Raw genomic sequence first — 24412 nt, 5'->3', positions numbered from 1 at the left:
GAAGAGATCTGCTGGCTCTGTTATGCTGTGAGGGACATTTTGCTGGCATGGTTTGAGTCAACTTTGAGGCAAGAGTAACTGCAAATTAATACAAAGTTTTTCTGTGATCACTTTTATCCTATGATGAAACATTTCTATCCTGATGGGAGTGATATCAATGCCCACATTCATACATTGAATGGTTTGATGAAAATGATGTGAATGATATACTAGGGCCTTCACAGTCACCTGATCTCAACCCAAATGAACACCTATTAAAGATTTTGGACCAACGTGTTAGACAGCACTCTCCACCACCATCATCTAAACACTACATGATGAAATATCATTTGGAAGAATGGAGTTAATCCCTCCAGAACATTTCAGAGACAGTTCAGGTGGGTTTTTCCCTTTAATTTGACCCATCTTTATCTCAATGTCTACTTGATGGATTGGCACAAAGAGGATAAACTTGAATGACTTTAATGATATCGTGCCACCACTTCCAGCTACCACCCTCTGGCAGGCGATACAGGACAATTCAGTCACACACTACAAGACTGAAAAACAGCTTCTTCCCCCAAACTGTTAGACTAATTAGCATGGCCTGATCCCCTCATCCCACTCACACTACAAATCAAAACTCTTTTTGTGAAATGATATAAGAATGTGTCTTACATTGTTTCAATTGTTTACATATGGCCTACTGTTACATCAAGCTAGCTGCTATTTGCTGTGTTTGCACCTTTTTATATTGCATATTGCAGTTTATTGCCCTTATAGATTATCAGTGTTTTATGTGCTTATTTACTTAAGCTATATTGAGTAAAAATGACAGCAATGGATGGCCATAAAATCTGCTTCAGACATTCAAATCATTCCCCAAATGAACTGTAATAACTTTGCTGCCCTCTTGACAAAATACCAACAAAACTATCACACTGTCAGCCTCAGATGCACTTTGTGTTTAGTGCCATTCTGCAAAACACCAGCATGTTCGCTTTGATATTGATAGCATGTTGCTTAGATATTGTTAGCTCAAAGTATAGACTCACAGAGCTGCTAGCACGGCTGTAGACTCATGCGATCTTTTACCCTCAGGTTCATTTGTGATGGAGAGACTTCATCAGCATATACTGTACATTTACATTTCATCATACTGATCACATTAACTTTATTAATAACAAATACATCATGACACAGAATTTTACTTGTTATAATTTTTATTTTACATTTTTATTCAGATTTACAGTGTATACAAAGTTTGACTGTTGGATAACATAGTTTCAGGTTATGCACAAAGTTTAGAGTTAGCTGCCTTTTTCCATTTTGTAACATGACCTATTTAATATTTCCTCTCATTTTTCTTTTTTCTCACAAGGAATCACTTGGTTGAGTTTGGACAGTCAGGGACCAAGCACACAAAATGCCCCTCAGGATGAGTCTAAAGAGAAAAAGACACAGTGATTAATGAATGTAGTGTTTCAGGCAGTGCAGTATAGTGATATAGTGAAGAAATACTTCTCTAAAGTCCCTCTTACCTGCAGATTGTGGTTGCACACAGGACTTTGAGGTGCTGACAGGTGATTGTGCACACACTTCCCGAAGCGGCGCAGACAGGCAGAATCGGAGGAGGTGCAGGTCTGTGGGCAGGATGGAGGTTTCAGCAGCAAACAGCTTGAACAGGAGGTGTGCTGGCAAGAGCCCTGGCACGCTTTCTTCTCCAGAGACACAAACCTACAGAGCAGAAAATTCAGATTCCTGTTAAAAATGCAGCATGAACAGACAGAGACAGAGAGAGAGAGAGAGAGAGAGAGAGGGAGGGAAGGTTTTATCAAGCACATTTTCATTCAGTCACCTGGCAGAGCAGACTTCAGACGGGTTAGCCTGACAGTATTCCTTGGTGCACTCTGGGTGGCAGCTGTCTGGATCCTGTGGCTTGATCACTGCACAAAACACATTTAAACATTTAATCAGACAAAAAAAGGTGCAATTTAAAAGGTGCTGAATGTATGTTAAATGTATTATTTACTTTTTTTCCCCTGAGCAGCAACAAAGCATAAAATCCTCTAATCTCATACTACAACTGATACCGTATCAATAACAGTGACAAGTCTTTACCATGCAGAGATAATTGTGTAATTACAGCTTAACCCTGAGCAGAAAACCTTTGAATCAAAGGAAGCCTTGACCGCAATATCAGTCCCCACAGGTCATAAAGAAGATTTACCATATTAGCACCTTTCCTTCCTCTCCAATCACATACAGTGGTGAAATATACCTGAGTACATTTACTCAAGCACTGTTTTCAATTATAAGATACTTGTACTTTTTAGTCCAATATATTTATTTCACATACATAGTTACCAGTTGATAATTATGATAAAAATGCAGTTGATATATGATCAGTTTTTTAAAAAGTATGATGCATTCTTATAGGTTAAAATACCCAATAATGCACACTATCATTACAATTAGATCCCTTTTTTATCATTACATTTTGCTTATAGGTTGATGATGCAGTAATAATAGTGCACTATTCTAATAATGTAACACTGATAGGAGCATTTCTGCTGTATGATGAGTGATTTAACTATTGATGAAAATATGCATTTACTTGAGACACACTTTGCCTGCAGGACTTTTACTTGTAATGAGTATTTTTACACTGTAGTATTGCTACTTTTTGTAAGTAAAGGATGAATGATTGAATACTTCTTCCTCAGATGATTACATCAGGGCTCACAACTTGTATTTCAAGTCTATAATATTGATTTTGATGTGATGCAAAATTCAGACATTTCTGCATCTTTTTTAATTGATTATGGGATGAGTTTGATTGAGAGGATGAATAATCAGCTCACCTGCTTTACAGATCCCTTTGCGCTCTGCATCTGGTTTATCAGACGCTGCGTCCTGGTAAACACAAACCAGCCCCTCATCACAGTTCCCCAAATAGTCCCACATCCCTCCACAGGTCTCCCCTTCTGTTCTGGCACACACGGGGCAGCAGCCACAGACACCTGTAGTGACACCACCTTTGCACTGGAGCTTCAGCGCCCGCTGAGAGGAGCAGTGTACCTGGTCGCAGGACGGGCAGTGAAGGGCCTGAAGCTGAGCTGCTCCAGAGGGCCGACCCTCTGACCCCAATGCCCCAAGCGCAGCACTCAGAAAGACCAACATCCACATCCTTGACTCTTGAGCTGACCGACCTAATGTTTCATGGGGTGAGAGCACCTATCAGCACCTTTTATATACGTCAACCCCCGAGGATAACACACCACAGCCACAACCTCCACCCCCACCAGCAGCCAATAGATGAGGGCAGGGGGGCACTGCACTGGGTTTAGTCTAAATACACTGTTAATTATCCCCACAGCTTATCTTTACGCTATCAACAGTATGATTTTGTTTTGAAAAAATTCTTCCGTCTGAACACTTAGATAAGTCTGATGCAGGTGGAAAGACTGGTCCCCTTTGTATTTGGAGTCACATGACCTCTGGAAGGGGCAATTCAGTGCACACCTACAATCAGGTAATGACCTATTTCTCGAAAGAACAAAAGGATTAAAGACATCAGCAGGTTATCTGATCAGGACATCTCGTAAGTTACATATCTCTGAATAAAAACTCTGGCAGATTGTGTACATAACAATAAAGTTTTCCCACCTGTCACTGGATAGCTGAAGGTTTGGTAATGCCATTTATTTATTTCTATCTGGCTTCATACATAGTCATATATTTATATTATTCTCTAATATATATTTCTTATGTTTGCCAATGCTAGATTGTAATATTTAATGTATGTTTTTAAATGTGGACCCCAGGAAGACCAGCTGTGCTTCCGGGGGCAGCCAATGGAGATCCTAACAAATAAGCAGATATAAAAATAAGAGTGAGAGTATCTTAATTATTTTAAGTCATTGTGAGGTAGCATTACAGTATTATCAGATTATTTAAGATCACAAAAAAAGGTTAAAAATATACAGTATCAGTTCTGCAGCAATATAGAAAAATAATGACCCAAAGAGGCAGCAGCTATTACAGTTCATTAATGTCCTGCTTGAAAACAAAGAAAACATGAAAGAGGTAAACCCATCAGATACATAACATCTGGTTTATTACAGTCACTGACATCAGTTTACTGTGAGTTGTGGATTTTTCTTTTTAACAGAAGTGTTTAAGAGAAGCATTTATATTTTTTTCAAATACATTTTCCTCCTCAAAGTCTTAATTTGAGATTCAGCAGTGCACATGGAACAGGCATCTGAGCTACGTGTGCCTTTGTTTACATACTGACTTACTTCACGATCATTTTTCAGTTGTAATGTTTATAAAAGATGGATAAATATGCAGCTGTACTGTGGCTCCAGGAAACAGTTTTATGTCATTGTGACACCTCTTGCACATTACATTAAATTCATAACTTGAGCTTTAAATGGTTATTTTGTCTAATAGTAAAAACATGTAACTTACAATATAGTTATGTCAGAAATGTGAACTTCATTTGATAGCTGGAAGGTGTACATATCATTTTTATGCTGTTATTTGATATTTGATCTTTAATACTCATCTACACAGTGAGACTAGGCTTGTATCCAGGTGTGATTGTTAAATGGAAACCTGTAAATATTAATGTCTGAGAGAGACTTACTAACTATAACTATATTGACATCCAGAGTGATCATCTAAGTGTACTGATCCATCTGCATCATTATTATCTTAGTGTAATAATTTGTAATATAGTAAGTCTTTGATCCTGGTACTGGTTAGACTGTTTGAAATGTCATCTAATGGTTATAATCATTCATTAGTGCTCTAAGTTTCCTCTTATTATGATTTTAATTACACTGAATAGTTTTAGTGAGACCAGGCTTGTGTTTCCCTGATCCTACTTATAAGAAATAAACTACAGAATCACAATCAGAATCAAATGTATTGTCATTTTACAGGTAGTACAACAAAATTAGAGGCAATGCCTTAAAGTGCACATGAAAACACACATAAACTTCATTCAGTCCATTCACAGAAAATTGCTCAGTTAAATAAAACCTGAGTAAAACAGTGTAATACTATAAATAATAAATAAACTACTTGTCATTCATTGTAGTCAACTACTGACTGTCAGCTGTTAGCCCCTCACCATCATCACAACACAGCGCAGAGACCGCAGGCTGTCACCACTATCAGCAATAAGTAAGAGCCTTAACAGGGGCTGTTATAAACTGTGAAGTATAGATAGTTAGAGTAGATAGACCCCCGTTACATAATACAAATTGTAAAATGATTGAACTGATTTTATCTTTAACCTTGAACCTATCGACTGGGGGGACCTGCAGACCGTGGAGGTCTTTGTCACAGGTGCTTTATTCTATCTATCATTCCAGTTTTTCATGACTTTGTTCTTAATGACTTCAGATAATTGTTCTTTAATAAGTGCTTCATCAAAGTACCAATTTAATGGGGTTGTGGAGGTCCTCAGTCAAAAGCACCCAGTTCTGTCTGTGCACTTGTTAATAGGTGGAAGTGTTTATTGAGTTCATGTTTATGGGTCCTAATTTAAAGTATCACACACTATTAGGGGGGATAGGAGCTCTCTGCCAGTCATTTTTAAGGTTTTGTGGAAAGATTGTTTTTTGGGATAAAAGCTGCAATTTATATTAAAGAACAGTTTGTATGTTTGTTTTACACAATATGTAATTAACCATAACTTTTCTAAAATAATAATAATAATAATCTGTTTTAGGTTACATTAATTAAATAACTAATAATGTTTTGAGAAGAAATAAGTTAAGTTTTTTTTTTTTTTTTTTTACAGTAGCTTATTTTTGTTGTTTATTCAGTCAGTAGTCTGTATATTAAATATGTTGGCAGGATGAATATTAAATAGGTATGTTGTAAGTTTGTGGTTTTTACTCAACTTTCAACACTACCCTTTAAAATATCTAAATCATTTCAGTGATGAAGTATTAAGTTTATCTTATAGTTGTGTGTGTGGTTATGGTAAGTTATGTTTCTCCATCAGACACACTGATTCTGGGGGCAGTGGTGGCCTAAAGGTTAGGGAAGTGAGTTTATGTCGGTCTGGTTCAATTCCCCAGACCAGCAGGATGAATCTGGGTGGAAATTGAAGAAGGCCCTTCACCCTACCTGCTCAGTGGCTGATAGATCAGACTGGTGGTACTGGGCATGTGTTTGTCATGATTTAAAAGTGCAGCTACTGTAAATAAAGCTGCATACAGTAGTCACACTGCTTTTACAGCATGCAGGAAGTTTGCTCTCCATCAAATAACTTTGATGATTAAAATCTACATTAATCTGGTTGTAACTGATTCAGTTTGTACTGTCGCTGCTGTTATCAGCAGATGAGTGAGTCAGTATTACCACAGACTGTAAATTAACATTACCTAACTTTTCTCACATTATATGTAATATTTCAATTTGAATGAATCACAGGACCTGAACATTATACAAGAATACAATAAAAGTGTTTGTTTGAATTTACAAATAAAGCTGAATCTTTGGCTTCCCATTCTCTAGAGATAAAGTGGAAACTCTGTGTTGTCTATCAGTGGAGAAGCTTCTGCCGATCCTTAAAATAAAAAAAATAAAAATAAATTAATGTACAGGATGTTATAAATGGAGCTGTCAATATTCAGATCCCAGTGAAACCTCTAAGTTGTTCTTACAGTTATGTTTTGTAGGTTTTGACAGCAGCTTGATCATAACTGGATGTCCAATAACAAAATTACTTCAACTAATCTTTGACAAATTTTAATCTGAACTGGGAAGCCTTTAATGTTAGAATATGCTACAGCTTTTTGAAGGTAACCTGAATTTTCATTAAAACTATAAAAATAAATCATATCGTATTTAAGATGATGAATTTTAAATCATTAGCAGGAAGCTTTGAGTCGTATAAAATGTATTTATTTTCAAGGAAACCATTGAGTAACACTGAATACAACAGGAGTGATCATTCAATAGTCAATAAAACTTGTGACTCCTACATCATAAAGATCCCACATATAAGACGTCTTGGAAAACAAAGATTTAAAAGCAAACATGTTGGCAATTTGCTGGTGCTACAATTTCATTTCTTTTTTTTTTTTAACCCCCACATAATAAATTGAGGTGATACCACACCTGTGTAGAAAAGTGACAAGATTTTACATCAACTTACAAAGGGCTGGATGTCAAAGTGCAAGATGCCTGAAACCCCCGCCCCGCCCCTCATCAGAGAGGACGAACAAGGTGTCGAAATGGACTCTCAAATACAAACCTCCAAAATTATTATTCGGCCATTATGGCTTTTGTATTCAGTTGAGACCCTATTCTAGCTTACATTACAGAGCTTTAAAATATCGTTTTAGAAACATTTTCCTCCCAAAGATACTTTTTTTTTTTTAAACTGCACCTTATTACAGACAACTGCATGTAATGGAGTAAAGCATCACAGGAATAATGCAGGCATACAACAGAAAAGCAGCTGTTTATCAGCAACTTCAAACAAAACACACTAAACATTTCGTCGGTTTATAAAAGCAACTGAATCGAAAGAATACATACTAAAATCTGAAAATAAAATGACTTAAAAACCTTGAAGAGAAAAAAAAAAAACTATGTACAAATATTTACAAGTAAATAGAGTGAATATTATACAGGTTTGACTGGTCGTTCGAGGTCAGGCTGAAGCCAACAAGGTCCATATAATCCAACACTGCATGACATTCAGTTTTGTCAATCCAAAATGGTTTTTAAAAGACAAAATACCTTCCAGGAGGCCGGCGTCTTCAAGGTTGCGCTTAGAAGACGTGAAAAAAGAGTGGAGACCCTGCTGCAGCCAGCAGCTGTTTGTTCTGAGTCTAGTTTGAGTGTGTATGCATAAAAACATCCAGGGCTTTCCACTCAAACGTAGCTTTCAATTTTTTTTTTTTTTGCATGATTTGAAAAAATTTAAAATAATAATAATAATAGTAATAATGGCAATGTTTGTAAAGAGAAATCCATTGAATATATCCTTCTGGGGGTCAGTATTTTTTCCAATTTTGATACCATCTTAAACCGAAAGAACATGAGGTCCTCAGTCTGGAGGCAAGAGGTCGTGCAAACGAAACCGCTCTCGAATGTGCGGCCTGACATCTTCATTCTGCAATTAAAAGACGGAGAGAGAAAACGTTGAATTATTTCAAGATTGCCCAAAAATTGACTTTGTGATTCTGTGTTAGAATGCAAATGTTTTCAGTAAAAATACCGACCAGCTCCACAAGCTTCTCCAGGAAAGGAACGAGCTTCAGAAGCTCATTGTCGTTTCTGTCCACAAACCAACTCTCGATTGGGATTCCATTGGAAAGCTGAAAAAGGAAAGCTTTTATGAGTCCAAAACATCTCTGAGCATCACATTAGTATAAACACTCAAGGTTCAGTTTTGAAATAAAATGTTACCTGGTAGGCAAAGGCTTGGGGTGAGTTGTCAATTATTATCGTCTTGGAGAGATCCCGTCCGAGGATGTTGAGGTCTTTGATGTAATTTCCTTGAACACACACACAGTGCTCCCGAAACAGCCGGTGTCTGAAAAATACAGAAGAGAGGCGAACGTTCCTCAATTAAAACATCTTCTCAAGTTCATGAAAACTGATAATTAAAACTTAACTAAAGAAGTGCTGCTTTGAATACAATCCAGGAAGTGTGAGTTTGAGTGTGAAGCTGCCAAAACACTGCGCAGCATTACATTATCACATGGAAGAAAGTTACCACTCTGGAAATGTATCTTTTTTTTGTGATGATTTTTCAGCAGTCACTTTACAGAGTTATCTACCAGGAATGTGTTTTTGAAAGCATCTGCTTGGCCATCGCAGCGTCTTGACAGATGTTGCTTTGTGTTGCATCAAAAGTTGATCCTGTTTCAACTCTTTTTGTGGGTGTTCCTGCATTTTTTGGCCACTATGTTGATGCCTGACTCATCAGCCCCATTCAAATGAATGAGGAAACTGCTTTTACACAGCGCTGATGAACAGATGAAAACAATCTGAACAATGTCTGAACACCGTCTTACAGATAGTAAAGTGTGGCATATAAAAAGTAGCCTGGTTCAATCCCAACACATATCTTCAGGGATTCAGTGAATATAAGGAAGAAAAAAAACAAAAAAGCCTTTTCACTTGTTAAAGCAGGAACACGACTCTGAAACTGAAGCTGCTCACTGAAATTCATCCATCAATCATTTCATCATTATTATCAAAATTACTATTGTTTTGGCTTATTTCCTTGTATGTTTTGGAACTTTGCGTCTGTCCTCATTTGCTGTGTTTTTTTATTTTTCAGACCTGCGCTGTTTGTTGCCTTTTACAGTGTATTTTTCATTAACGTAGAGCACTTTGTGTTTTGTATCTGTGAAAGAAGCTATACAAATAAACTTTACTCACTTATTACCTGTGCTTTTTTTCCTGCTGTGACATAACAGATTATTTTCTTTAAATGCAAAAATGCAGTTACACAAAGAGTTTTAAGTGACCACAATTTCCAGTATCAGGATATACTGACAATAAAAATGCACAAGCAGCTCCATTGTGAATGTTTGCTCTTTACTCGCAAAACAGGTTCTTCCTTTTGATCATTCCCGTCACAGAGGGAAGAGGAAGTTACAGCTGCGTCCAGTCAGACCATTTTACATACTGTATCAACGGCTGAAGATCTTAACTAAATAAAGAAGTATGAGGTGTGGAGGACTGGACCAGAAATGATGGTAGTGGATGGAGGATTTAGATTACATTAATTGTTCCTCCTTGCTATGACAAGAAAACTGCGAAAACTTGACAACAAAAAAATGCCACAAAGCAGCGTGCAGTAAATTTGGGTGGCAGGTTGTCATGTAGCGAAGGGTTGGTGTATTGACATTTATAGGAGAGAAGGATTAAAAAAGGAGGGCAGAGTCCAGCTAGAGCCCTTTATCATTGGAAAAGCTTCATATGCTTCAGTTTACATCCCCAGGCTGGGGGTTAAATAAGGCTGCTGGTCAACATGACACATTTCACAGATTTCATCCTCATCAGTACGGCTACCTCGTGTCTCTCATGTTTTTAACTGACCTGACCAGCTGTTTTTTGGGATCCAGGATGTTGAGCAACTTGTCGGCGTACACTTTCTTTGAAGCAGTGAAAAGGATAATCTGAAATATTAAAGGGTAGCAATAGATGAGTGACGTGTAAACTGACAACAAGTACACATAAACACTCGCATGGAAATAAAGAGACATCTTACCTCATACATTTGAGACATGCGCTCAAGAAACTCTCGGAAAAAGGGCCTCAACCGAACGTAAACCTGAAGAATAAAAATGAAGAAATGTAATCACAGCAACAAGAAGTGAATCCCTGTCAATGAGATAATGATATTTAACAGTTAGTACCTGGTATATTACATCCTGAAAGAGTACAGGGAATGTAAGAGCTGCGTCTTCTAGCTCATTCAAACTACAGTGAACCAGAGTTTCATCCTGAAAGAAAAGGGAGAAGAAAATCAACATGATAAACTCACTTAAGTCCATTTACTTTCAATATGAAATGCAGCAAAAAGAGATGATTCTTTCTTGCTCACCAGATCCAAGACGAGGGAAAACTCTGGCGTGCTGCGTGTTTTCAAAGGTAACGCCGGTTTGCGTGTTAACTGCTCTTCTGTCAGCGGAGGCACGTGCTTGATGAAGAAGTATCTTAAAGCAAATGAAGCCATAGAAATATTCTCAGTTAAGAAAGAAACTAAACAGAGAAAAGTTTTAAAGTAGTGTTGGTGCTTCTTTATGAAGAGTGAATAATATGCAAATATGTGTAGTTTTCACTGTTTAATGAATCCTACAGGGGCCTGCAAAGATCCTAATATGTACTGAACACTGTCAAACATTAAAAACATGTCACACACAGGCTGACCGTGGTACTTTTGATGCCATCTAGTGGCTGAAGGTTTCCAATTAAAATGAGCCCTGTTCATACTGGTATACAATGTCACCTTGGATGTCTTTCCAGGTGGAATCAGATAACACTTCTGATCACAAACAGTACGTGTTGTCAAATTTGCAGCATTTTAACAACATGCAACGCTGCTTTCGGGCCTGAAGATGTGCTATTCCGTTTTCCGTCAAAGTATTGATTTACAACTTATTATTTTACAGCTCATCAATAAATTGCTGTTAATGTAAGAAGCTGGATCTACTTACGGATCAAAAACTTCCCAGTCCTCATCATATGAGGTTTCAGGAGGGGCTGAGGGTAACGTGTGCGGGTAACTGCCATCTGGCATACTACCAGGAACTGATGGAGACAGAAAGAAGGAGAAGAAACATCATCATCATTATTAAGAAGAGAATCTGGAAAAATATGTTAATGCAGGAAAACCTGGTTTCTAACGAGCATGTGATGCTCATAAATCTGCTTGGCCCAAGAAAATATTTGTTTTATTTGAACATACTCATAAATAAACTTAAGGGCAGGTTCAAACAAATGTTGAAAGCTGTTTGTTGTTTTTTTTTACTCAGATCTGAATTATTTACACTGGGAAAAAAACAACACCCCAAGTTAACAAAATGATAAAAATATTTACAGAATGAAAGCAAGCCTTAGGTTAGACCGGTCGTACCTGTTAACGGGGGCATGTCAGTCTCAGTAACAATTTCCCCTTCTTCTATGGTTGTGTCGGAGCTTATCTGAAGCCTCTGCGGTAAGATGGGGGCGGTGTGACATGGAGTGATGCCTTCTGTGGATGTCAGAGTGCTGCTCGGCATTTCTTCTGCCTGCTCGATGTCCAGCTGCTTCATGATTTCCTCTGCCTCCATCGCTTGGCCGGGAGAGTCCGAGCCAGGAGTGGCTGAAAAAAGGGATTACAAATCATTTAGTACAGACTTTTAAGACCTAAAAAAAAACTTCAAGAGATGCATATCTGATGTCAAATATCAAAGCATCTTTTTTAATTTTTTGTTTCTTTTACCGGTTTTAGTTGCTGGTGAGAAAAAGTTGAAAACTGGAGAGAAGATGGTTCCAAGCAGGGTGGTGCGTGGTGGGCTGCTAGCTGCCTCAACGGGAGCCTCAAGTTTACCGTTGGGTTTCATGGGTTTACTGTTGCACGTCATTGTGTCTGAGACAGGACAACAACTCTTTAACAAAATCTATTGAGGAAACATCTGCAGAGAAAGCTCACAGAAACATACTCACACAGTCACGTACAATTTCCTCATTATTAATGTCATCAGGGGATTTTTTAAAAATAAATACCTAATATGGAAAATGCAGTAGTAATATTGATTTCACAAGAGGAGACGTTTCCTTTACAACGCTTCATATTAAGTAAGTCATACCCTTATTTGGAGTTTTCCGGCAAACTCTGGAGACTGATTTGTTGGAAAGGCCTCTCGTCTGTGGTGTTGAAGTAATAATATCGCTTTCAGAATTACAATCAATACGACTCCGCTTGGCAGGGATGTCCTGCTCCACCTGACAAAAACAAAAACACACACACAGAGTTACTCAAAGTTACACATTGTTCACGTAAATAAAGCTTTTCAGTGCGTTTCTGTTTTTTTTTAAATCTGGAATTTTGAAAATTATGATTACGATTAATAGAATTAGTAGTATTGTAAAATTAGTAAAATATAAAATCCCTCTGTAGGCATATTTTCAAAAGGGCAATTAAATCATGGCATTCCACATTTAAAATGATCAAACTATCACTTATTTTTCTTTCATTTTGGGAAACATAAACTGGATGGATGGAATTCAAAACACATTTTTCCAAAGTATTTCTGACAAAATAATATAACTATGTATGTACTGAATTAGAAAGCAAGCATATTAATGGACAGAAGAAGTGATTGAGATGATGATCATTTTAACAGCTGCCATATATCACTTTAATTTTCTTCTGTACATAATAGGTGATAAATGAGTGACACATTTCTACAAAGCGGGTAAACAAGACGAGTGTTTCATTCCTCTGAGTGAGCTGCTGCAGCCTTTATGTTAATGTGATGGCAGCCGATTCACACTTGTGTCATGTTGAAGTGTTATGGAAATGTTTGTTGTCTGAACTACTTAAAAGTGACTTATTGCTCTTTTTTTTTTTTTTTTTAGATCCACCTCTGCTTATTCAGGCTAAAAAGGTGAAACTAACAACACATTAACATTACGAGGGTGAGGGTGCATGTCTGTAAGCAGCTTTAGACAAAGAGGAACAATTTCCTAAGTGGGGATAAATTAGTTTATAGGACCGCTCATGACTGAAACTGCTTTTTAGTGTTGATCAAATTAACATACAGTATGTGGTTTTTCACAGTTATCCATTTGCATCAGCTGCCAGAATAAAAATAGATGATGACGAACAGAAATGGAATAAAAAGCCAGTGGGGAACAATGCTGGCTGTGTTGAAACATTTTGTTAAGTCTTTTAAAAGCAATTTGCTATCATGTATGAGTCACATAACAGACGGAAATGCTAAGACACTGCTGTGTGTGCATGATACTATTTTAAAGCAGCTAAATAAAATTAAATAGTAAAACTGTGAATCCTGAAGCCCACCTTGACAGCATTTCCACGGATGAATTTCTTTATAGTGGAGAACAGGCCTGTTTCATTCTTCTGCATCTTGCCTCGACCTCTCACCGGAGTCGGTTCCACTTCACAGTGTTTCCGTTTGGCCTGGGACGGGTGGGTTCGGCGGCCTACGTTCAGCTGCTGAGGAGCTTTACGCACTCTCAGCCTCATCATGCTCCAACGTCACATAGAAGAAGCTGACAAAAGGGAGAAAAAAAAAAGATCTTTAGAAAGTTTGATAATAGTGAAAACAATACATGTTTAAAATCTGACCAGATAATTGCAGGTGTTGGTTCGAGACAGTTTATTTGACTCATATATTAAAGCGACTTGTGTAATGTGTAACTTTAATACAATTTGTCTTTAATGGATGAAATATGTTTTTTGTGCAATTGGCGACTCAAATAAATGTTTTGGAAAAGTTAATTTAATAAATGGATCAAAAAAAAAAAAGTTTGTCAAATTCACTATACTATAATGAGGAAATATATCACATCAAAAATATGCTTCTTTCTCTGCACATTTTATTATTTACAGACAGATAAAAGAAGTTTAAAACTGCATGCTTTGCATGAGAAGAAACGGTCATTTCACTTGTTTGCTACCAACCATTAAGAGTAGAGTAAGTGTAGATTGATTGTGCTGGTGTGGGAGCATCTCTGTGCCTTTGTCTAATTAATTAAATTTTTAAACTGTAATCGTCTTAATCTGCATTTTCTTTGCAATTACTAGCTACAAGCAGTTGCAGTATGCACAGAAATGACTGAAATAATTATGTTAGTATCTGAAAATCTCCAGCGTGCATACATGCATATTTTATTGCAGAGTTTATTAAATCTGATTTTAAAAATTGACCAATTATATATATATATATACATATATACACACATTTATTCTACATTAACACCAATATTTGAATAAGGGTTGTTTAAATTTGGTTACTAAGAATTGTGACCAGGTTGTATGTACTGAACGGGACATTATACAGATTAAAAATACACTTTGACAAAATACATGGGGGAGATACTATTTCTAAAATGATCTAATATTTGACATTTCTGTATTGTACAGTCTTGGTATTTGTCATACGACATTTGAAGTAGAAGTGAAACAGTGTCTGGTTTAAACTACACTTCTGAGCTAAAAACTGGAAAAACAGAAGTCCCCTTTTTATAATGTCATCATATGTTATCACCTATTTATGTTTACAACTTTTTCAGTTCCCGATTCCTCTATTGACGAGAAATACTATTTACAGAAGTTGTCAGCTACTTTATAGTCAGAGAGAAATCTTTTAGTCATATGGTCTGGGTGTTACTCTATGATTTATGTATTTTTGTGTTTTTTAATCTGATGTAACACAACTGAGAAACCACATGAAATAAGAGGGTTAAACAATGAAAACAGTGATCACAGTGATTTCTAATCAACACTGACATATTTGTGCAGAAAGACGAGCAGATAGTTCACCACCCGAATAAGACGATCAACTCATGTCTCATCTTTGGCATGTCACAGTCATTTAACAACTAAGATTATAAGTATAGTTAAAAGCTCCTGTTTTTGTCAGGAGGACAGTGGTGCGGTGTGGGCGGTGTATGAGATAAACAAGTCTTTAATGTGTTTAATATAAAATGGTGTTTCGTGTATAAGAGCTGCCTGGATGTCACTTTACTCACTTAACATAAACACTGACGCTAATTTAATTGTTTTCTAAGTCATTCCTGATAACACAACAGCACCTCTGCCTGTCGTTACGTAACATCGGGCTGCGTTAACAACAACGACGTCAGCCACCGCTAACGTTAGCCAGCTGCTGATATATTAAGCTAATCAAAAAAAATTAAAAACCCCGAAAAACGTCCACCATTGGCTTCACCGCTAGTGTCCCACACATTGCAGGGTGAAACTATCTAATCAACCACAGCTGACACTTATCACCTTTTTAAAAAAATCTGCTATCAATTAGTATTCAATCTCAACGGGAACCAGATGCCGTCAGTTGGTTCCGCTGCTGACGTTAGAAGCTACAGTTAGCTTCCAGGCTAACAACAGTCGAAGGCCGGTGTTATGTCGAAGTCCATCACCCCCCCCCACCCCCTCGAATAATGCCCCCCTCCTGTTGGAACTGTGTGTCTCATAGCAACACATCCGCCGTTGGAGTTGGGTGTTATGGTTACGGTTAAACACCTCAGAAAACGACTGGTTGAGGTTATAGAGAGAAGGAGGAAGGAGGGGGGGGCAGACTTCGACATAACACCGGGGACATTTTTTACTCCAAGCTCCCGCAGCTTATCTCACATTAACCCGCCGCTCGCTACCACATCTGTGTTTGAAATGCCATACTTGGTCACCAATTCACCACGTAAATGAAAGCAACATATTATATATTAGCTTTGGCTAGCGCGTCATTTTGTTCACTTCCATAACTATTTCCAGCCATTTGACTACGCCCCCTTCGCTGGCTAATGTTAGCCGCTAGTTAGCAACGAACAGGCTATCCGTGGAGGGACGGGGGGGGGGGTGGGGGGACCTTTTTTTTGTTTACATGTTGACGTTGTTCATTTACTCACCGACTATATCGAGGGAGCTCTTCCCAAAACTTGCCGCAGCGTTGTCAGCTTTTCGGCCACGACCGTCACGGCCACCGATAGAGGTCGGGCCGTGCTTGGCGCTGCCAGCTGTGTGTGTCGGTCGGTAGCTGCTAGTTACACAGATCAACCATGTCTGTGTGTGGACGCCATTTCCCGCCTCATCACAAACACATACCGCCGCTGCTGCTGGTGCGCAGGAGGAGAAATGCGACACACACACACGTAGAGGAACCAACGTGGCGGAGGAGAGAGGAGTCAACAGGAAAATGGCTATAGTGTGAGCGCGCAGCTGGACTGACGCTCACTACCACTCTTTTCCCTGCTGGTATTGTTGTGTGACTACAGGAAACATTCATGTTCATACTGCTGCACATTCATTTATGTGTTGAAATGTGGGCTTTTCCTTTATTTCTTTACCCTCTCACTTTCTTTTTTTAAGGCGGTGTTTGGCATCTTTTTTGCCGGTCTTTGCCTGAAACATGTCTCACGTTTTTAGTTTTTTTTAAATAATGCATTTCTGCAACACAACATAACACTTTTGAGAGGTTATGGAATCAGATTTGTGTCATTATAATCAAGCAAAACACCTTAAATATTAAGAAAGAAAATTATTATTATTTTATTATTAAAATATTAAATAAGAATAAGAGAACAAAAGTAAAACTTAAGATTTACAAATTATGTAATTGTGTAAAATAGAGGGTTGTGTCAGAAGTGCAAACAAAAAGTCAGGGAGCCCAAATGAGAGAGATGGCAGTGCAAAGCTGAAAGTCAGAGATAAAGGTTGACCAGAGAGAGAGAAGCAGAGGAAACCATAAACAAAGGAATCTATTATTAAAAATGTAACGGACCATTATTTGATTGTATGTATCAAATATGTATGTACTTTTGAGATGACATAATTTTGTTCTCAAATTCTTCTTTTTGTTTGATATTTTAGAAGGTTTGTTTCATTATAATGACAAAAATCTGATTCCATACACCCATGTCAAAATTTCTGTGAGATTGTGTGTTGGTAATACAAACAAGCAGATTGTTTAAAATGATAAACTTGATTTTCTTGTTGTAACAATGCAAGCTGGGATCAAGTCATGCCTGTTGGCAGCTTCACACCAACAATGTAGGACTTGACACACCATGCTTTCAGCTGTATCACCATGAAAATGTTGATACTCATTCAATAAATCAAATTCCCATGCAAGTTTCAGAATCTGCGCTGGAGGACTAGAAGGTAACAATAATAATCAAACAGCGCAATCAGCTCACTCAACTGTTATCAATAGATTGGGTGCTGAATCATGAGAGCCAAAAGAAAACTTATCAGCAGGAAATCACTTTTTTTTCTGGCACGGGAAATATGCAATTTGATAATGGACTACTGCCAACATGTTTGCATGAATAAATAATTTAATCTTCAGTCTTGTTCTGGAAGGAAGGACAAAGGCACTGATCGATCCCAAAACTATGAAAAAGGGTCGGCAGTGAAGTGAAATTATTCTATAGTTAAGAGGTCTAAAATGTGGGAAAACATCAGTGCAGTGCTTCAAGATAAAATTTACAGATAAGTCCCAAACATGGTCAGACAGTCACGGCCAATTTAGTAGATTGTAAACATTGCATGTTGGGACACAGCATGTGGACTCTTGTGCAGCAAAGGCTCTACTCAAATTGCAGCTTGATAGCGATATTAGTCAGGACTGCAGGAAAGTAAACACACCACACTGCAGCAAAAATAAGACATAAACTAGTAAGTGAAACCAGGTTAAAACTATATCAAGATTATATTTATGATCATATATTTATCATCATAAAAGAAAACCTACAAATGTACAGTCACTTTGGTGGTTAAAGGGCAACAATGAAGTAAGCACTGAATGTCTCACCAAGATGTTAATAACTGATATAAAAATACAATCATCATGTACAAAATTGTTTCTGACATTCATCTTTACATTTAAGAAAAAAACACTTGTGATAATTGATTAATTGCATGTTAATGGTCTGTGATTCCCAATAATAATTATTCATAATGCTTTTGGTAATGCAGATTACTGTAGAGTTATGGCTGGAATAAAGACATTTAGCATTCAAACTGGAAACACTCAAGACTATGTAAGTCCTAAAATGATGAGAAACTACATATGGCTGACTTTCACTAGCATACATTATTTTTAACACATCAATCTGAAAAAGTGTATATTTTTATGTTTTGCTATGGTCAACACAACATCCTTAACAACTGGTCAACAGTGATTACAGATCTACAGCATCTCATCAATATCCTGCAAAATATCAATTGTGATTATACCAATTCAGAACTGGTCATTGATTTGGCTCATTTACACTGCAATTTGCACATAAAAGGCAAAGCAGTTTTTGGTCAGTTCATTGGATTAACGTGGGAAAAATGAGTGTCTACTCTGCAGAGAAGTAAATGTTGCATTAGTCCGACTAATTTCAATTTAGCCACTGGTTTTTGACTTCTAAAAAATATACTGGCATGTGGAGTAAGAATCTCCTGCAAAAGTTTGCTCTAGGCTCCTATAAAAACCTCACTGGTTGAATAATGGATTTGATGCATTATAAAGCAACCCTTTCAAATAACAAAGAGTCTTTTCATCTTACAAATGCACGACTTGATCCATCTTTCTCTGATCAGTCATAATGTCCAGGCTCCAAATAATATCAATGCAAACCCACTATATTCTTCCACCTTTGTAGAGAAGATTTAAGATATTTAACTCTTAATATGCAAACTGATGATGAGGTTTCATTTCATTCCCAGATGAAGGAGTTTCCTGTATGGTCCTGGTCCACCCCACAGGCCCCTGACCAAATAAAAGTAAAGAGAAATGAATAAAACAACTGATATGGAACAATTCATTTCCACCAACAATTATCATGATGTCGATATACATACGTGAGGAGCCCATGCCAATAGAGGTGAGGCATCACATCAGCTTTCATGTGGTACATTATTCTTCTTTCCTTGGCTTGGTTGATGGGGAACGTTTCCAGTGGTTCTCCATTGTAGTCAAACTCTGCCAGAATTACTGTGTTGTAGCTTGTAACCAAGGGACATGACGTGTAGCCATCATACTATAAATAAGGAGATAACCAATTATGTATTTGCACAGTTTTCATGGTATCTAAAACAGAATAGAGATCACATTCCTCAAAGAGTAACTTAACACACCCTGAAAACTTTGTTACAAACCTCCAGTGGTTTTACTTCTAACCTTGCTGTAGAGATCTACAGTACAGGTGATTTTGTGGTCAAAGGTGAACCAGAGAGGTCAGTGAAACATTGTTTTTTAATGTTTTGTTGTTTGACTGGTGTTAAGTTACTCTTTAAAAGATTAATCCTATTTTACTTTTAATGGGCACTTACCTTTTTATCAGGCTTTTCGTTTTTCAGAATTTTGCTGATGGTTCTGTTTAAGATGGCAGACTGTGCAGCTAAAAATGAGAAAACAAATGTTACGCTCTTTCTTTAATTGTTTACATTCTCTTTTTATTAACATGACTAGAAGTCGTGGAGTCATAAAGTCCATTAAACACAAATTAAAAATGGTTGAATGGATGAAAACTGGATATTACTATAAATCTATGACCACTAATAGAGCAAATAAAATGTGATCCTCTCTAGTGTCGCAAGTGAGAACTGAGATTTTTACCATCAATCCATGCTTGCTAAGGACAGGGTTACACTTGAAACAGACTATTACGTTACACTTACGCTACACAAGCTGAAAAAACAGCTTGATAGACAATATCCAATTCTACTTGGTCACCTCCGAACACCAGCCCAATGACTGTGGGGACTGGATGTGATAGTTTTGGCTCCACTTCAGGTGTACTGGTGAGTTTACAGGACCAGTGTGTAGAATTTAGTTACATCTAGTAGTGAGGTTTCAGATTGCAACCAACTGAATACCCCTCCCCTTCCAATACGTTGAAGAGCCTATGGTTACTGCAAAACATGGCAGAACAACATGACAGGCTACACAGAACAGGACCCACTCCCCATGTAAATATAAAGGGTCATTATACACTTATAATAACACAGCAATTCTGATTTTCAGGTGAATATACACCAAATATAAACTTAAAACATACTTGTGACTAAGTGTGCCAAGTCTGTTCAGCTCAATTGCACTAAATTCTACACGCTGAACCTTTAAAGCCATGCTATTTAGAAGTGACATAGTTTTGCTGTAATGGAAACATGGCATTCTGTGTTAGCATATTAACTTGCTTATACTAAAATGTTAACATGTATGTTCTGGGACAGTGGTCTCAGACTTTTGAACCTACTGTAGAAAGATAACACGTAACTGTGTTATCTTAAAACAGGTTGAAACACTTTAAGCTCAAAGTACAACTGAGACTGACAGGTTTTCAGTTATTTTTAGGGGATAGTATCATTTAAAGTTTTGGACAAATGGAAATTTTGACATGCTGTCCTATATTTACCCTGGATCAAAGTTGATTAAAGGTGAGATGCATGGATTGATACTGTTAACTCTACAGCCATTAGTGTCTGTGTGTATGAATGTAAATGTGATGAGCATGATATGACTATATTCTTTACTGCAGTCAAATTACAATTGTGTAGGGAGTGGTAAGTGATAAGTACTGCTTTATAACTGGATGCCATCATCAGTGATGCAAAGTTATCAGACACTTCCCATCATTCTCTCCAGTTAACAGACAGGCACAAACACAGGAAATTTAAATTAGCCAAAGGCACAGGGTTTACACCATGTTTAAACAGTACAATCAAATTAAACACAAAGGTAAACCGAGGAAATGATACAACCTGTTAAATATTATCGAAAAGTGTATCTAGATTGCAGGCCTAAATTGGGTGTGGTCTTGTAATACAGAAGTATATTATTGTGCAATACAGTTACTGAGGATATTGCCTCTCAAATTACAAGAACATGATGTTAACAAGTGATAAAACTGTGTGAATCATATCCATTAAGAGCACTTGCCAGTATTGTGTTTGATGCAATGTTCCAGCTAGTGACGTGATTATAACTTACCGACAGCAGCACCCGTTTTAGATGTGGGCAGGTTGGTACAGTCTCCAATCCCAAACACATTTGGATACTTGTTGTGCTGCAGGTTCTCTTTGTTGACATCCAACCAGCCAGCCTCATCACCCAGTGGGCTGCTTTTAACTGCCAAATTAGGTCCCATTGGTGGTGTGACATGTAGCATTTCATACTAGAGATAAAAATGAAATGTTCATCCTTCCTTCATCAGGCATGTATTTAGGTGCAAAGAGACTAAATGTGCAGTGCATTAAGACATTACATACAAAAACTACATATTTTCAAAGATTACATAGTACATGGTACAATATGGAGGTTGTCCATTGTAGAAAGCAGCCCAAGTTCGTGTTGAAATACAGTGAAATAGTTACCTCAAGCACTTGGGTTTCCCCAGGTTTGTCAAGGTTTTCAAACACAGCTTCCTGCTTGTCTGCCCGTACTTCGATCAAGTTTTGCCTGAGATTCACTTTTAGGTCACGTTGTTTCACAATTTCCCACAGTGAGTCAGCATATTTCTTCACCCCGAAGAGTACAGGTAGGGATGTGTTGTATATTATGTTGGCTTTTTCCCTTTTTCCTGTCTTAAATAGGAACATATAGAATATTTTCATTACATTTGGAAAACAACACCTACTAGTTTAAGAATGTGTTTGTTCATTACAGCGAAGACTTAACCTGTACCTTTCTGAGATAAGCATCTGCTAGATACATGATCTTCTGAGGTGCTCCAGCACATTTGATAGGACTATTTGGGAATGTGAACACAGCATTGCCTTCTTTGAAGTTCTGCAGTGCCTTCCATGTTTTCTCCACAGTTTGAAGTGAGTAGTTTGACCCGATATTTGGATATTCAAACCCCTCTGGTAGTCCTTTGATCTACATATTGAAAAAGTGTAAGTTTCCTGGTCAGTAACTGAATTTATGTACGAGAGCAAAAGATTACGAGGTAGAAGTAGACTTTTACAGACAAAGCATTTCCTCACCTTCTCATAATGAAGTTGTAAACCCAGAGCCACAATCATATACTCATAGGAGATCTGCAATGTGATAATGTGATAATCTTTCATTAACAAATTGACACTCAATCCCAAGCCAGTAGATGGCACAGTTTTATCATTTAAATATAAACTCTATTACATAAGAGTTTCCTAAAGCAAACATACTTCAGTGCCATCATCTGTGCGGACAGTATTTGTGTCTGGATTTATTTCCTGAACTTTAGATTTCACCCACTTCACTCCTGATGGCATAACATTTGCTGTTGGCCGACCCGATGAAGCTACAGTTTTTGCACCAGCACCAACCAGGGTCCATATGGGCTGATAGTAGTGCATCTACAAAAAGAGAAATGAAAAAATATTAAACACCAACTTTGTATGACAGAAAATACTGCTATGTATATATAATATACATACATATGAAAATATATAGTGAAAATACATACATACAAAATACATGAATTCACTTTTATAAATTGCAGTTTGTATTATGGCCTAGGTCAAGACAGTGATCACACAAAAAAGAAGTACTATTAATGTTAATAAATATCCTTGCCTCACTGGGCTCCACAACAGCCACATTCTCAGCTCCCATGATCCTCTTCATTCGTGCACTCATTGCAATCCCACCAGTTCCTCCTCCAAGTACTAACATTTTGTAATGTTGTTTTGCAGAGGCACAGCTGCTTGTGTGAAGTTGAGAGATAGCAATTCTCAGGGGGCAGCTCTGCTTCAGGCGGCACAGCGCAGCCATTGTGTGTCTGAACAAGGACAAGACATTTGGGTTAGAAACTTCAGTCATAATATCTGAGCTTCATTACCAAGGAATGTCAACAAACTGCACTTTTCATGTTTTGCTGCTGCATATTTACAGTTTAACCATTACAGGAACTAGTTGTAACCTTTTTTCCCACTTCTGTAAATTGCACAAGTAAGGGTTCAGAGTCAGGTTACTTTTGTGAATAACAGGATGTAGACATGTCAAGTTTGGTATCCAAGACAATAGTGTTCTGTACTTGTGAGAACTATTTAATTAAGGCATTACCACCATGATGAACTTAATCAACTTATTTACTCTCACTTGAGAGAAAAAAATATTGCATAAGAGCAAGAATTAGCTACTAAGACCCGACAGGTTGACATTGGCTAGATTTTTTTTAGTTTATGTCAAAATTAGAACTTGAAGGCATGACAACGTTAAAGCAGTGTTTACTTTTATGGAAATAAAGTTACAGACCCAGCTGATAACTACACATGTAATAATATGCATTGGATTGGGGTGTTTACATCTTCTATGTGCTGAAATGTTGCTGCTGCATACTGCGTAACAAACTGACTGAGCCTCCATTAACAAGCATTCACCGCTGTGCCCGATAATATGACTTCAGATACAATTTCACACTATAACCTCGACTAATAAATAGACTTGTCGCATACTTACCAGCGCTAAAGGTAACAACTCGTTTACTGTCAGTTTTGTTAGAAGTCTTCAGTGACCCAGCAGCATGACTCAGACTTGTTTTAAAGGGAGCACCACCACCTAAAGTCTGAAGCGTTGAATCCGATATGAACTTGAACGCACTTTAACGTCAACAGAGCTGCAGTGTATAACGTTAGTCCCGCCTCCTGCACCCGCTCGACCAATCAGAAAACGACATCACCAAACGCCAGTTGACAGTGACACATTATATTTTATGTTTCATGTACAACTTTGTGTTAATTAACGGGACTGAATTTTGTCATCCGTGCAAAGATCATGAGAATAGACGTGTTTGGTACTACTACTGATTGGTACAGTTTGCTGTGTTGCTATGTTGTTTAAATGGTAACAATTGTGCTTTTCAGCCACAAAATCTGGATGTGACCTAAAGTGAACTTTCCATTTTTAAATAGTGGGCTTGAATGCAGCATTTACGATGTAGCCTAGAGACTGTTATTTCCATAGAAACCGTGATAGATAGATAGATAGATAGATAGATAGATAGATAGATAGATAGATAGATATGTCAAATAAGTTACAACAAAACTTAATCATGACTTTGCTTGGCTGTACTTATCAGACTACTGATTGAGATTATGTTTAGCCTTCATTTGACCTGATAATTTTACACGTCTACAAATGTGAGGTCTTAAGAGTGCTGCCATAAAGACTGAACAGTCATGTCCTTTAGAGTAGTTTAATCCCTTCTAAAATCATCAGGT

At 37.5% G+C, this 24412-nt stretch overlaps 3 protein-coding genes across 3 annotated transcripts; all 3 read right to left on the bottom strand.

Moving 5' to 3' along the window:
* Nucleotides 1-1363: 1363 nt before the first annotated feature.
* si:ch73-330k17.3 (IGFBP domain-containing protein) lies at nt 1364-6580 on the bottom strand. The gene is made up of 5 exons (XM_053319823.1): nt 6485-6580; nt 2844-3191; nt 1838-1925; nt 1521-1716; nt 1364-1423 (listed from the first exon to the last, which is right to left on the bottom strand). The coding sequence occupies exons 1-5, from the start codon at nt 6510-6512 to the stop codon at nt 1364-1366; spliced, it is 720 nt and encodes a 239-aa protein (XP_053175798.1). The 5' UTR covers nt 6513-6580.
* A 313-nt stretch (nt 6581-6893) lies between these two features.
* Nucleotides 6894-16498, bottom strand: ctdspl2a (CTD (carboxy-terminal domain, RNA polymerase II, polypeptide A) small phosphatase like 2a). The gene is made up of 13 exons (XM_053319811.1): nt 16129-16498; nt 13541-13752; nt 12324-12459; nt 11957-12103; nt 11609-11836; nt 11190-11283; nt 10577-10688; nt 10389-10475; nt 10241-10303; nt 10069-10148; nt 8425-8551; nt 8238-8333; nt 6894-8128 (listed from the first exon to the last, which is right to left on the bottom strand). Exons 2-13 carry the CDS (start codon nt 13727-13729, stop codon nt 8063-8065), a joined length of 1425 nt encoding a protein of 474 aa, XP_053175786.1. The 5' UTR covers nt 13730-13752; nt 16129-16498; the 3' UTR covers nt 6894-8062.
* A 1232-nt stretch (nt 16499-17730) lies between these two features.
* On the bottom strand, nt 17731-23779 carry sqor (sulfide quinone oxidoreductase). Its single transcript, XM_053319813.1, has 10 exons — nt 23652-23779; nt 22767-22971; nt 22376-22546; nt 22196-22249; nt 21894-22088; nt 21584-21793; nt 21201-21384; nt 19541-19608; nt 19070-19248; nt 17731-18977 (listed from the first exon to the last, which is right to left on the bottom strand). Exons 2-10 carry the CDS (start codon nt 22962-22964, stop codon nt 18920-18922), a joined length of 1317 nt encoding a protein of 438 aa, XP_053175788.1. The 5' UTR covers nt 22965-22971; nt 23652-23779; the 3' UTR covers nt 17731-18919.
* Between the last annotated feature and the right edge of the window lie 633 nt (nt 23780-24412).

The sequence above is a fragment of the Scomber japonicus genome, chromosome 5, assembly GCF_027409825.1.
Source record: "Scomber japonicus isolate fScoJap1 chromosome 5, fScoJap1.pri, whole genome shotgun sequence".
Taxonomy (NCBI): domain Eukaryota; kingdom Metazoa; phylum Chordata; class Actinopteri; order Scombriformes; family Scombridae; genus Scomber; species Scomber japonicus.
This window is presented reverse-complemented; position numbering and strand designations above follow the sequence as displayed.